Source organism: Diabrotica virgifera, chromosome 9 (assembly GCF_917563875.1).
Source record: "Diabrotica virgifera virgifera chromosome 9, PGI_DIABVI_V3a".
Taxonomy (NCBI): domain Eukaryota; kingdom Metazoa; phylum Arthropoda; class Insecta; order Coleoptera; family Chrysomelidae; genus Diabrotica; species Diabrotica virgifera.
Genome location: NC_065451.1, coordinates 23,430,083 through 23,446,582, shown reverse-complemented (window position 1 = coordinate 23,446,582; position 16,500 = coordinate 23,430,083). Strand labels below are relative to the sequence as shown.

General features: G+C 31.6%; 1 protein-coding gene across 1 annotated transcript in view; it reads left to right on the top strand.

The window, feature by feature from the left end:
- The first annotated feature begins 8,763 nt into the window (after positions 1-8,763).
- Positions 8,764-16,500, top strand: part of LOC114324322 (uncharacterized) — a 45,400-nt gene continuing 37,663 nt past the window's right edge. Inside the window, exon 1 of the mRNA XM_028272128.2 lies at positions 8,764-9,098. Coding sequence (XP_028127929.1) covers positions 9,005-9,098 — 94 coding nt within the window. The 5' untranslated portion in view covers positions 8,764-9,004. The remainder of the gene's footprint in view (positions 9,099-16,500) is intronic.

Genomic DNA, 16,500 nt, shown 5'->3' with positions numbered 1-16,500 from the left:
TTGTACTGCTGTCAGAAAATAGAAGAAAAGGTTTATTTCACAAATAAGCATTTCTTTTCGCTTAAATTAAATCACAAACAGCCTCCCTCCTACCTATTGGCAGTTTGAACATTTAATTTAAGCTAAAAGCAATGTTTATTTGCAAAATAAACATTTTTTTCTATTTTGTGACAGCAATAGAATGTATTTTGAGTTAAATAAATTACATGCATTCTTCTTCTTGCGTCAATTAATTTAATTCAAAAATTTTTTTGGCCTCCCTGTATAAATAATGATATTAATGTTTATAATACTGAATAGAGAATTGAACGCCTTTGTAAATGAGCTACAACACGAACCCCTATTCCTATTTAAAAAAATAATCGATTACGTCATCACGCTCGGATGGATGACGTCACTAGTTTGAAATATATGCCAAGAAATTTAATTTAAAAATAAAAATCGACCTGTTTCGGGATTTTTCTCTAAAATCGTCCATTTTAGAGAAAATGAATTTATTCCATAATTTAGCCCCTCTCTGTATATCAGGAGACCGGCGACAATCTAACCAATAGTTTAGCAATAATTAAAATGTTAATTAAAAAATTTCGGTCGAAATAATAACCAGAAAGATTATGATACACCAGAATAACTATGATTTTCGTATAAAAAAGCACTATACTTATTCAACGTACCTTACAGGATTGAAATTGGACCATTTGAGCGGTCTCAGGAATGTTATAAAGAAACAATTTTTTGGCTTATAAACAAATAGAACCCCTCAGAAAATATTAGATTTAATTAAATTAAGTTAACGCTGTTGAAAAGGGCACGGCTTCTGTGTCCTTTTCGAAGAAAAACAAATTGAGTTGCGAGGAGTGATTCCAGGTATAACCGGTCAAATTTGACCGGCATTTGCGACAGAGTTATAAACAACAGGATTTTAATCTTTGAACCATTAGATACCTTTTAATTCCGGTCCTCTTTGTACATACAAATTTTCATATCTTCAAGACAATTATAACAAAAAAGATTTATGTCACTGTCACCAAATAATTTAATTATTGATAAATAATTACTTCCCTCAAATTTTAGTTGAAAATTAAAGATTTTGTTTGGAAAACCCGAATTTTCCGAGGAAAATTTCCGTCGAAGGAAATTGGAATAAATTATCAATGTGCAGAATTACTGTCAATTTTTATGTGAGTGTTTTGGTTTAAAGTTAAAATTTTCGGAGTTATAGAGCAATAATAAAAAAAGATTTCGGAGCTCTAATTTGTTTATAAACAAAATAGCACACTTTCTGTGGACTTTGCACAGCTATATTACTAATATAGGAAATCTTAAGATTTGATTTCAGCATGTCCATAAAATAGCTGGTAATTAATTTTTCTTGTTTTTTACTAATTTTCCCAGATTATTACCTTACATCTTTCATTGAGTTGATGATTCATGTTGTGGACATTCTCAATTATTATATTTCTAATTTAATACTATTCTATCTAATTCCTCAAAACAAGCAAATTTCAATTAAACCCAGCTATATTATAATACCTTTTGCTTTAGTTTTCCTTGCAAGAAATAAACAAAACACATCTAAACTAAACCTAACCTCGCTTTTGGCCATTCATTCATCTCCGTGTCAAATAATTTCGACAGTCGAAATTATAATATCAACACCCTTTTTAAAGTCGCTATTAATTTCGATAGTCGCTATTTCATGACGTCACTTCGTTAGTTCAACTAAAATCCACAAGGCTCGCACAATCGCATTTCAACCGTCGCCATATTGAAAGCGACTTGTTTAGTGTCGAAATTTGATTTAGAATCATGCCCCAGGCCCGGTCTCGTAAATTCCACGGCTTCGCGCAATCGTACTTGAGACACTGTGTCAGGTGTTTGGATTCTGTTTGAAAATTAAATTTGGGTAACTGATATTCTGTGTTGTGAATTTTAAAAACTTTTAAGTGTGGTTTTTGACCGTTGCATGTGAGAAATTATTTATTTAGTTTTGTGTTTATAATTTAAACTCTTGTTTTATTTTCAAAGTGTTCTTTTTGTTGTAAGTAGAAAATGAATCGTTGTACTAAGTGTAACATAAACTTTTCGAAATCTTCGAACTTGACGGCACATGCAAAAAAAACATCCAGGTAATAGCATCTTTTATACAGGGTGTTTGGTAAAGAATGGGCCATAGCTTAACCGTAGATTTCTGAGCTTAAAATAGGTCGATTTAAGCTAACTTACCTTAGTACAAAAGTTGATAATATCCGAAATACAGGGTGTTAAAATTAAACTTTTATTTTATTTATTCTTGAATATTTCCCGAAAGGCATGGGACATCAACACGAAATTTGGTAAGCGGGGGATTTTTGGGAGGAGAATTCTAAATTCGCCACCGAAACTCATGTGTTACCTAAAGTTTTCTTTAACTGTAACAATTAATTGCATTGTTAAAGGTGCCAACTTTAACTTTATTATGAATTCGAGCGTTAGTCAAAATTCTAAATACTCAGTAAATAATAACAACTTGTATTGAAAACAACATATTTTGTAATTTGCAAAAAAAAATCAACATATTTGCAACATATGTAACAAAACAACATGCTTTGTTACCTATTTTAAAAAACTCTCCATCATACTCCAAGAGAAAAGAAAATAAAACTAATTTCATCCTTTTCGTGTCTCAGATGGCGTAACTTTCGCTATAACGACTTAACGCTTAGCTACTCTACCTACCTACATACAATTTGTATTATTTTATCAAAAAACAAGCATTTATTCTGCAAATTGTATATTTTGCTTTGCATTTTCATATGAAAAAACCGCTGTATTTATCTTGTACTTTGTTTGAACTAGGTGCAATACTTATAGGTCTGGATCCCGCGTATGAAAAAAAAGTTGATTAATAGCAAGCTGAAAATTTGTTAATAGCTTAAGGGTGTCTAGTCGGACAAACTTTGATATATGGGAACACTGGAACAGGGGCAGTTTTAATTGTGGAACAGGTTAAAAATTTGGAACGGTCAGACCACGAAAACGGCACATTTATTTTGTCTGACAGAATAGACATAAACTCTCCGAACAGAGATTAAACTCTCATGCAAAAATCAGACTGCTATTTATCACCAAATGGGCGTTTTAATGAGTGGAACATGTAGAATATGTCAAATGACAGGAATTATGACAGGTGATATATAGCAGTCTGATTTTTGCATGAGAGTTTAATCTCTGTTCGGAGAGTTTAAGTCTATTCTGTCGGACAAAATAAATGTGCCGTTTTCGTAGTCTGACCGTTCCAAATTTTTAACCTGTTCCACAATTAAAACTGCCCCTGTTCCAGTGTTCCCATATATCAAAGTTTATCCGACTAGTCACCCTTAAGCTATTAACAAATTTTCAGCTTGCTATTAATCAACTTTTTTTTCATACGCGGGATCCAGACCTATTAGGTAATATTATTATTAATAAAAAAAATTATATTAAAATCTCTATCTATCTATCAGCGAGGTTCCTACAGCCTCTGCCGCTTCTCGCATTTCGACCGCCATCGTTTTCTGTCCATCCATTCGTCTTCTTTGATGGCTCTATCTTTCATGATGTGCCGTACATTTTCTTCCCAGTCAACTGAAGGTCTTCCCCTTCTTCTTCTTTGTTGTGGTATGTAATTTAAAGCTTTCTTTGGCCATCTATCTTCATTCATTCGTTTCACGTGACCATACCACACTAGTTGTCTAGTTTCAATTTTATCTACACTGGAATATACAGTATGTGTCCTCCTTCTAATATCTTCATTCCTGATGTGATCTTTTTTAGATATACCACACGCTCTCCTTAGATAATCCATTTCTACTACTTCTATTCTTTTCCTATCTTTTTTTGTCATCTGCCAAACTTCTGCCCCATAAGTCATAATAGGCTCTACCAAGGTACGATATATTGTCAATTTCGTTTCTTGCCTTATATCTTTAGACCACAGTAGAGAGCTCAGAATGTTTACCGCTTTTTTGCACTGCTGCGTTCTCTTTTCGATGTCTCTTTTGGTAGTGCCTTCTTTAGATATTATAGATCCGAGATATTTATATTCATTACATCTTTTCGTGGTTCTAATTTCTAACTCTGGAACTTCTTCATCATCCCCTATTTTAAAATACTCTGTCTTTGACATATTCATATTGAGGCCCCATTTTTCATATTCTTTCTTTAGTTTTCTAAACATGTAGTCCATGTCTTCCTCATCATTCGCTACGACTACCTGATCATCTGCAAAAAACAAAGTTGTTAGACATTTACCACTGCCTATGTCTATTCCCATTCCGGATACTTGTTTCTTCCACTGCTCTAGCGATGATTGAATATATATTTTAAATAAAGTCGGAGACAGACAACATCCTTGTTTAAGCCCCTTTGATATAGGGAATGATTCAGATATAAAGTTTCCTTCTTTAACGACACTTCTTGCATATATTAAAATACAATGTTAAAAACTTTAATAATATTAGCAATATTAAAAACTTTAATATATTATATTATAGTATATTATGAATAAGTAGAAACGATTATATTTAAATTCGGTAACTTATAACTCCACTACTCCACTCGACCAGCTCACGACCACACAACTCGAAACACAAAACACAAGTACGCAAATACGGTTGCGTGAAGCGTTTCTCGAAGCCGTGGAATTTACGAGACTAGCTCGGTCTGTAGATCCTTGTTTCAACCAATGGAGCAGTTGAAGCAGGAAGTTTAAGAATACTGACTGCCTTTGGCCCAAACGACGCGGCAGCGGAGTTCGGGCAAGCAGTAGAATGCGGGGAAGACACTTTCCGCATCAGTTAGGAACAATATTTTTTCTAGGGCCGTACGTTTGGAAAAAAGCCACAAAAACAGAGCTATATCAATTTTTATTTAGAAGTGAAAATACACAAATTAATTCTTTGACAAGGTTGTCAAAACCAAACTTTCAATATAATGGGTTACCACGACGACGATATTGGTTTCCATGATGACGATTCAAAACCATTGTAATTGTCTACTGATCTGACTTTTAAATATTATGTCAAAATAATTTTATTTGATCGAATTATTGCGCCAATTTCATTAAAACATGAACATAATAAGATCAATTTGAAATAAATTAGTAAATAATATCTAAATATTAGTTTATTGCATGTATTATAATATATTATAATGCCATATTACAAGGTATTTTACTTTCCCGCACGACGTGCGGGAAAATTTACTGTCACGCACGCCGTGCAGGAAAGTGCAACTTTCGGAAACGAAATGCGTACGTGAAAGTGTCTCTTTTAGCACGATCGTAGAAAAATATGATTTTCTATAATTTATTTTATTACAACTTTTTCGTGCGGTCGATATTTTCCGAGTTATTGGGGGAAATTAGTGACAGTTAGAGCATAATTATTGGATTATTGAATTATCTCGTTTATTATTAGTTTTACTACAAATATGTACCCATACAAAAATGGAGAGAATTAAATTTTGTACAATTTTGATCTTCTTCATTTTCTTGATAAAATCAATATTTAAGGTAGTACGTATGCGGTAAAGGTGCAAGTGTAAGACCTGTTTGATTTTATAGCAATAATTGTTTTTGTTCAATATTTCAATGTTCAATATTTTGTTGAACATGGCGAGTCTACGAGGGGGGAATGGTGAAATTCCCCCAACAGGGTCCAAAATAAAAAAATTGTTGAAATATAAAAATATATTAGCTGACATGAAATTTATAATATCGACAGAAAAATTCAACCAATAAAACCCGCTAGTTAATAAAATTAAGTACACTTAATGCATTATTAACAAATAAAGTTATTATTTATGTCTTTTATGTACTTAGTTTGGTTGGTATTTCATTGGAACTTTGAAAAATTATATAAAATATAATTCTCTTTATTTTTGTTTGTACATATAAAATTATGTCGTAAGGTCAATAATAAATGAGACAATTCAATAATAATTATGCTTTCCCTCCGCTTCCAATATTTTCCCCCTTAACTCGGAGAATATAAATCGCATAAAAAAATTGTGAAAAAGAAGTTGTAGGAAATTGCGTTTCCACCAATTTTAGTTCCTACCGTTTTTGTCGAAAAGTTGAAAATGGCGGAGAAATTAAGCAACAACGGCTCTCCTTTAAAATCAATATGGTCTCTAATGCAACCGCGGAAATCAGTCGAGATTTTAAATTTACAATACTATTGATCTCCTCTAAAGGAGAGAATAATAAACTTTGGGGCAGCTTAGAAACAAGATTCAATTCAGTAATTATGCTCCCCCCACCACTTTTTATTATTTCCCCACTTAACTAAGAAAATATCAACCGCATGAAAAAAATTGTTAGAAAGAAATTGTAAGAAATCATATTTGGAACAATTTTAGTTGAAAATGGCGTAGATATTGAACAAAAACAATTGCTACAAAATCAATCAGGGCCCGGATTACGAACACTCGATACGAATCGTATCCGCCATGTTTTCCCATAAGGCGCTACGGTAAAACATGGCGGATACGATGCGTATCGAGTGTACGTAATCCGGGCCCAGGTCTTACGCTCGCGCCATTACTGCATACGTACTACCTTAAATATTGATTTTATCAAAAAAATGAAAGAGATCAAAATTGTGTAGAATCTTATCTATTTTTGTATAGGTAAATTTTTGTCGTAAGACTAATAATAAACGAGATAACTCAATAATGATTATGATCCAATTGTCACTAGTTTCCGTCATAACTCGGAAAATATCGACCGCACGAAAAAAATTGTAATAAAAAGAAATTATAGAAAATCATATTATCAACAATTTTAGTTGTTATAATTTTTGTCGAAAAGTTGAAAATGGCGGAGATATTGAGCAAAAACGGTTCTCGTTTAAAATCAAGATGGCGGCTAACGCAACAGCGGAATTCAGTCGAGAATTTAAATTTACACTAATATTGACCCCCCCTACAGATTAGAGAAATAAAATTTGGGGCAGCTCGTAATGCAAGGTCAAATGCTATCCTGACTGGGCTAATAAAGCCATTTTTTTAATATTCTGCATGCGTTCATAATTTTCTTGAAAAAATAGAGTTTATTTTATTTTACAGCAGTGTCAGGAATTATTCCGTAGTTAATGTAAAAGACAAATACAGTAACACATGACAAATTCATATTGAAACCAAAGGAGAATAGGCAACGACGGTATGACCTACCGCATGTTATAGTCTACGCCAGGGGTGGAAAAATACTTTTAAGCGCGGGCTAAAATGAAATTTACAAAATGTCTCCCGGGCCGGAGGACTTACCCAGTATGTACGCTAATGTTTTTGGTGGAGGTTTTTCTCTGCCCAAGAAATTTTTTTGACAAAAATACTATAAGTATCATTTTAAAGCATTTGGAGAAAGACATTTGACTGTTAATAATAATAAATTGTCTTTCTGGTGTGTACATGCGAACAATTTATTCCCAGTAAAATTACGAAATTTTTAATATGGTCCATTATAATAAGCCATAACAAGGATCCAGATAAAAATGAACTTTAGAAATTCGATCAAGAATAGAGTAATCAAGAACAGCCTTTTTGAAGATGAAATTTCTGAGTAACCAAAGATTCAATCCGCAAATCTAATATCGGATGGTAAAATTTTATGTCAAGTCAACCATCATAGACGAAATTCAAAGGAGACAACTGATCTGGTATGGTCATGTACGACATCAATGGACGGCGACAGGCTGCCAAAACAAATTTTAAAATGGACGCCAAGGGAAAGAAGGAAGAGAGGAACGCCGAAACAATCCTGGCTAGGCGGCATCCAGAAAGCAATGTCGGAAAGGAACCTTCACCCTGACGAATGTAACGATGGACGAAGCTGGAAACTGGCAAACGGAAGACGGAGAACGGTATAAAAAACCGGGATAATAATAAAAATGCTATCTCAACTCTCTTCTTCTTTATTGGATTGTTAATACTGACTTAATGAAAAAGCTGCAAGTTTTTGAGATGTGGTTTTTTAGGGGAATTATGAAAATACCATGGACCGATCATATTACGAACGAAATGGTGTTGCACAGAATGGAAAAGGAACAGAGAACTTTGGACCATCATTAAAAGGAGAAAGACATAATTTGAAATTAAACATTGCACTAAATTTTTTCTTTTTTTTTCACCTCTGTAATAAACATTATAGAAGTTTTCAGGGACTTTCGGCCCTCGGTAATAATGTAATATTTCATTCTTTGTTTAAATTTTTCAAAAATACTTATTAGTTTTCTTGGGATTCGAAAAAAATCAATGCATTACGCTCTTAAAAAAATTGCTTGCGGGATATCTCAATGGGCCGGATAAAGTTCGCAAAAGGGCCGGATCCGGCCCGCGGGCCGGCTTTTGCCCACCCCTGGTCTACGCCCTGAAACATCCGCGTCAGTAGTTAATGGTTAAGATAGATACATTTTTGTTTTATCTCTCCTTATGTAAAGATACTATTGAGATAATATTTTCTAAATCCAAAATTAATATGATTTAGATCGTGAAATGAAAGAAACATTTTTTTGTAGAGCAGTGTAGTTAAGACAACGAAAACAGTATTTTCTTTGTCCTATTTATCATCTGAAAGACAAGGAATATTATGTACTGAGTACCGAACGTCTCGACAACCAATTAAAATAATTAATTCCGGTCGTTTATTAATGCAATCACATCGAGTGCACCGGCACTGACTAAAAAGGAAACCGCGAGATACAATACCATCATAATTCCAGATAAACATTCCGTTCCGAGTTTATCAAACCTCGTTGTATCGTTAGTATGACTAACACATCACAAAAAAGTTGACGTCACTTAGTGACACACACCAGTTGATACAAACTCGCCTATTGCTATTCATTTGTTTAAATAAGTAAAACAAACCAAAGCAGGTATTCCACCGGTGTCTTGTCTTACCTGTTGGTTCCACCACATAGTTTCATTAACATACGAGAAGTTCGTTGGTGTTTTGTATTCTATAAGTTTTTCAAGCGGTAAAATGATTAGCAATATTAGAAACATAACTAACGACTTTCTGGATAATGAAAGGAATATTTTTGGTGAGGTGGGCTGTGTGCAAAATGAAAGTGAAGGTAAGGACGTTTTGTTCTAATTGATATAATATATTCTTTTAAATAAATACCTAAACCATGTTATTTTTTACACTTTATGGGTTGCCAGTTGCCATGTTAACAATTTAATAATAAAAAACGGTATTTTCGTTAGTAACAATGACAAACGACATAAAAAATATTCTCAGACTCTATTAATGTACTTTTACTGATAAGATTAAGTTGTATGTATGTTATTCCAGTGCAGTGTCAATTGGGTTTAGTTTAAAAATAAATAATTACCTATTATATTCGTACGAACGTTATATCTTACTTAATTTTATATACCTTTACATTCTAATAATAACTAGTTATCTATGATCTAATTCCCGTTTACCCGTAGGGTGCAGAGATGATTGCACTGTCATTTTAAGTTTGCACGAATCTCTTCCAGATCTTTCTATCTTGTGCAATCACCTATGCTTCTCTTCATATAACTCCTTTTTTTGTCAAGTTGTTTTGCCATTAAGTGCATCATTTTAAGCTCCCATAAGGTTTCCTCTCTTTTCCCCATGTGCTTTACTTTCCCATATCTTTTTGATCGTTATTTCATTTTTTAGTTGATGCAGATGAGTCCACATTTTTTCTTAACTATTTCTTATCCAATCTCGTCTACTCATCACTTTTATAATAATACGTCTATGTTATAACCTTACAAAGATTTGTTTTAGTTTGTTTCGTTATTTCTGTCTTGTTGATGATTGCTCTTCCTATTGCTTTAATTTATTATATAGCTTTATCTATCCCTTTGTTCATCTTCACTTCTCGTCTGTCAGTTGTTCTTGTTTTTACCTGTTTTATTTCTGTTCCTTGAATCTGGACTTGGATATCCTCTCTGTTTTTGCTATGGCCATCGCTTTTTATTTTTCCTTCTCCATGTTCATATCCAATGTGTTTAAAGCTTTGTTAAATATTGTTACACTTCTTTGGATCTCTTTTTCTGTGGATGTTAGTATTACTACATCATCTGCAAACACACAATCTGATGTCTGTGTTGTATTGTCTTAGTTTGTTTCGTTATTTCTGTCGTGTTGATGATTGCTCTTCCTATTGCTTTAATTTATTATATAGGTTTATCTATCCTTTTGTTTATCTTCACTTCTTGTCTGTCAGTTTTTCTTGTTTTTACCTGTTTTATTTCTGTTCCTTGAATCTGGTCTTGGATATCCTCTCTGTCTTTTGCTATCGCCATCACTTTTTATTTTTCCTTCTCCATGTTCATATCCAATAAAGCTTTGTTAAATATTGTTACATTTCTTTGGATCTCTTCTTTTGTGGATGCTAGTATTACTAGATCATCTGCAAACACACAATTTGATATCTCTGTTGTATTGTCTTAGCATTTTTGTTTATTTTATAATGTCATCCATATATAGAATAAATAATAAAGGCCTTAAACTTCCCCTCTCTATTACACCCTTTGTCGATGTGAACGTTTCTGATATCATATTTTTACTGATTCGCGATTTTTAATGTTTTGGTATGATTGAATAACTGTTATAATTTTATCTATTCCCTATAATGTACCTCCCTTTTTAAACTTTCTCATGTATTTAATCTTGACACTTTATCACAATTTTTTCCATGTCTAGAAAAGCTAGGTATGTCTTTTGTAATCTTCATAGCCATTTGTTGATTATCTCATTGATCGTAAAACTATGCTTCTGTTTCCTCAGTCTTTTTTTTTATATTTTTTCGTATATTTTCGTAATTTTGCTTAGCAGGGTAATTACTTTATATTTATTGCAATTCTTATTATTTTTATTATTTCGACAATGCAGCAATGATAGAAAAATTAATAGCATTAATTAACAAAATCATAAAACACAATAAAACCGGAAGAATGGAGAACTAGCGAACTAATTCTACTATTCAAAAAAGGAGATGAAAAGCATCCAGAAAACTACAGAGGTTCAACTTGCTAAATACTATCCTAAAACTTACAATTAAAATTCGACGAGAACTAATGAATCTGAGGATAAGTTTAGCAGATGAACAACAGTGTTTTCATACTGAAAGATTGTGTACAGATGCAATATTCGCCATAAATCAAATTACTGAAAAATCACTAGAGTATAATAGATCGGCGTTTCTATTTCTGATTGACTTGAAGAAAGCATTTGACAGAGTAGCACTCAAAGATATAATACATCTTCTGTATAATACAGAAATCCTCTTATAGCCCAGTAAATGAACGGAAAATTCGGCGATACCGTGTAATTTTCAGGGGCAACTCCGAATTGCATGAAAATTTGGATTTAGGTTCTACTTACCCTCCACTTCAAAGTTGAAATTGTGCCGTTGGTTGCTTTTACTTGGGGGGTGACAGTAACCCCTTCTCGGGGGTGAAAAAACATACGTTCAAGATAAGACCGGAAATGAATAAACTGACTGATTTTAAGCAACTTTTGTTCTATAGAGTTTTTTACTCACGTCAATACTTTTCGAGTTATTTGCCATTGAAAATGTTGATTTTTCGACAAAAAAACTACGTTTTCAGGCGGCTTTTCGCAAATAACTCAATAAGTAAATATTTTATCGAAAAAAATATCCTTAGCAAAAGTGTAGCTTATAAAAAACTCAAAAAAATGGTGTATCAGCAAAGTCTATAAATCAAATAAAAACAAAGTTGTAGCTCATGAAAAATACATTCTTATTCGTCTAATTCCAAATCGAGTATTTCAAGGTGAAATCACCGAAAAATTAAGCACTTTTCTGGAAAAACCCATTTAAACTTTTTTAAAGTGTTTATAAAAAGCTTTGTTTTCATTGTTAATAAAAGTTTTAGCATTAAAAATAAGCTAGGTACGCACAAAATAAAGTTGGCCCTCTTTATTTTTTGTAAAAAATCCTGAAAATCTCGCCGTGTTTAGCTCCCCAAATGAAATTAATCGCTACCGCTTTACAAACAATTTACTTACCTATCTATTTTTTATATGGTCTGTCAGTCTCACCGGATTAAAGTGTTTATTTTTGAAAGGGTTATAATTGAGAAAGCTTGAATGGGTTACTAATCACGAGTGTATGCAAATATTGAACAGCCATATCTTAACCAATTTTTGTCTTACGGACAAACAAAATGAAACTATCATCTTTATAATACCAAAACCTACATTTTTTTACTCTTTAAGATTTTTCTTATCACTAATACTTTTTAAGTTATTTTGAAAAAATGAAATTTTTCAAAAATTTTTAGAAAAATTTTTTTAATAAAAAAACAAATGTTTTCAAAAATAAGCACTTCAAACCAATCAAACTTACAGATCATGTAAACAATACACATGCAGTTAAAATAGATGGTAAAGCCAAACGATTAATTTCATTTAGGGTGCTAAATAGAGGGAGGTTTTCACGATTTTTTTTACCAAAAAAAGGGACCAACTTTTTTTCAGTGTAACGCGTTTATTTTTGATGCTGTAAACTTTTGTAAAAAACAAATAATAAGATTTTTTCGATACTTTAAAAATGTTAATACGGTTTTTCCGAAAAACGCTTCTTTCCTCGGTGATTTCGCGTTGAATTATTCGATTTGAAATTAGACGAATAAGAACGTATTTTTCATGAGCTACAACTTTGCTTCTATTCAATTTGTAGACTTCACTGGTACACCATTTTTTCGTTTTTAATAGGCTACACTTTTGCTAAAAATATTTTTTTTTATAAAATATTTACTTTTTGAGTTATTTGGGAAAAACGGTCTACTCTGGGCTAATTAGCAAAATTCATGGAAAAGTTATTTACCAGCAATTTTATTGCTGGAATCGAATTATAAGATCCTATATATTAATAATATAGGTATGCAAAGTCCGCAGATAGTGTGCTACTTTTTTATAAACAAAATGACGCCGACAAATCGTATTTTTTTCAATTATTGCTCTATAACTCCGAAGATTTTAACTTACAACAAAAACACTCAAATAAAAATTCACCGCAATTAAATTCTGCATAGAGATATGTTTTTCACGATTTGCTCCGACGAAAATTTTCCTCGGAAAATGCGGGTTTTCCTAACAAAAACTATAATTTTCAAATAAAGTTTTAGGTAAGTAATTATTAATCAATAATTAAATAACTTAGTGACATCAAAGATTTCTTGGTATAGATTGTAATTCCAAAAGCCGGTGAAAATTAAAGGAATATTTTAGCAACAATTCAATTGTTAATTAAAAATTTACGATCGCAATAATAACCAAAATAATCATGATACATTGATCAAACTTATAAAGATTATAAAGATGAGATGCTTGTTTAATATTTTATCGACAAAATATAAATTTTTCTTTTTTTTTGCATAATCTTTAAATTTAAAAACAAATAGTTATAATACGTGGGTCTAATTAGTAAAGTACAAAGAAAGGTTATTTACCAGCAATTTTATTGCTTTAATCGAATTATAAGGTATTGTATATTATTAATATAGGTATGCAAAGTCCACAGATAGTGTTCTACTTTTTTTATAAACAAAATGGCGCCGACCAATCGTATTTTTTTCAATTATTGCTCTATAACTCCGAAGATTTTAAATTTACACCAAAAACACTCAAATAAAAATTCACCCCAATTTAATTCTACATAGAGACATGTTTTTCCCGATTTGCTCCGACGAAAATTTTCCTCGGAAAATGTGGGTTTTCCCAACAAAATCTCGAATTTTCAAATACATTTTTGGGCCAGTAATTATTTATCAATAATTATATAGCTTGGTGAAATAAAAGCTTTCTTGGTATAGATTATAAATTCAGAAGCCGGTTAAAATGAAACGAATATTTTAGCAACAATTCAATTGTTAATTAACAATTTACAGTCGCAATAACAACCAAAGTAATCAAGAGACATTGATCAAACTTAGAAAGATTATAAAGGTGTGATGCCTATTTAATATTTTGTCGACAAAATATAAATTTTTCATTTTTCTGCATAATCTTTAAATGTTTAAAAAAAATTGTTATAAACAAATTAACATTTCTTAGAAATTGTTTATTATATTCTAATTTTAAAAAATACTTAAAATGCGTATTTCATAGGTCTTGAAAATAAATTTTTTAAAAAAATTTTCCAACCATTTGCAAAAAAGTTAGGAAACAGCAAAATAAATATACGATATCTTCATTGTTTATAATTTGTTTTAATTGTTTCAAAGCTTAAAAGTGAGTCTATGGTACAATCTAATTACTCACAAAGAATGTCAAAAATTAGTGCAATGGTTATATTTTAACCAAAGATTAAAAATACTTTTTTTTGTAATTTTTAGCGCGAAAGTAGGCTTGATACAGAGCCGGAGATAAAATGTTCACTCGAAGCGACTGACACGCTTAAACTCGCGCGGGTTGTGTATGTGGGCGGGTAGCTACGGTACTGTATTATTCTACTTTCGCGCGTGTAAATTACAAAAAAATATATTTATAATCTTTAATTAAAATATAACCATTAAGCTGAAAATTGATATTGTTTTATAAATAATTAGCTTGTACTTTAAACTCACTTCTACGCTTTGAAAGAATTTTGCTGTTTCATAACTTTTTTGCAAATGATTGCAAAAAAGTTTTAAAGCATTCATTTTCAAGTTATTTGAAATGCGCATTTTAGCTATTTTTTAAAATTATAATATAATAAAAACTTTCTGAGAAACGTTAATTTGTTTATAACTATTTTTTTCAAAACATTTAAAGATTATGCAAAAAAATAAAAAATTTATATTTTGTCGACAAAATGTTAAACAGGCATCTCATCTTTATAAGATTTCAAAGTTTGATCAGTGCATCATAATTGTTTTGGTTATTATTGCGACCGTAAATTATTAATTAACAATTAAATTGTTGCTAAAATGTTCGTTTAATTTTCACCAGCTTCTGGAACTATAATCTAAACCAAGAAGGCTTTTATGTCACCAAATTATTTAGTTATTGGTAAATAATTACTTATCTAAAACTATATTTGAAAATTAAAGATTTTGTTGGGAAAACCCGCATTTTCCGAGGAAAATTTTCGTCGGAGTAGATCGGGAAAAACACGTCTCTATGCAGAATTTAATCGCGGTGAATTTTTATTTGAGTGTTTTTGTTGTTAAGTTAAAATCTTCGGAGTTATAGAGCAATAATTGAAAAAAACACGATTTTCGGGCGCCATTTTGTTTATAAAAAAAGTAGCACACTATCTGAGGACTTTGCATACCTATATTATTAATATATAGGATCTTATAATTCGATTCCACCAATAAAATTGCTGGTAAATAACTTTTCCCAAAAATGGCCTATTCTCCGATAATCAGCCCAGACTAGTCTGAAATAGTATATTGTGCAACAAGTGCAGAAAGGTACTAATTTCTCACGAGTTTGAAAAGTTGCGGTACGAGCGCAAGCGAGTGCCGCAATTCAAACGAGTGAGAAATTACCTTTCTGCACGTGTTTCACACTATACTTTTTCTACAAGCACAGTTTTTCCTAAAAATAAAAATCACAATTTCCAAACGACGATTAATTATAATAGGTACCTATGTGATAAATTTTAAACTGTATTTAATTAATACCTACTAATCAATTTAAATTCCTTATACCTAAATAAATTGCACAGAAATCAGTTAAAAAATTAATGCACTGCCTTAATTTGTTTAAATTTAAACAATTATTACACATTATTGACATTATATTTTTATGCAGTCACGGATTTACACAAAACCTACTTCATTCGACGTCTCTTGCACAGGTTGCTAAATCCTTATTGGTTATTTGATAATTATAAAATGTTTAATAAGAATAAAATTGTAAAATAAAACAGTTGTAACATCCATAATTTAGTTTCTATGCTATAGTTAAATATAATAATTGTCTTATAGGTTATATATTTGTCTAAAGTTTAACCACAGATGTAAACAGAATATAACGTTACTCAGAATGCGGTAGTCCACGGATGTAAACAGAATATAACGTTACTCAGAATGAGGTAGTCAGCTGTGCAGAAAAGAACTTTGCGGCACAGAAACGTCACTTTGCGGCACAGAAACGTCACTTTTCTGCACACTAATGTCAAATATCTTATACTGTGAGAAAATATCAAGTTTGCTAACATAAAACCGTGCAGAAAAGTGCACTTTGAATAGTGGTTGTAGAAAAACGTAGTTTTTTTGTCGAAAAATCAACATTTTAAATCGCGAATAACTCGAAAAGTATTGACTTACGTAAAAAATTTTATAGAGCAAAAGGTGCTTGAAATAAGTCAATTTATCCATTTCCAGCCTTATTTTAAACACGCATTTTTCACCCCCGGGAAGGGGTAAATGTCACCCCCCAAGTAAAAGCAACCAACGGCACAAATTCAACTTTAAAGTGGAGGGGCAATAGAACCTAAATCCAAATTTTCATGCAATTCGGAGTTGCCACTGGAAATT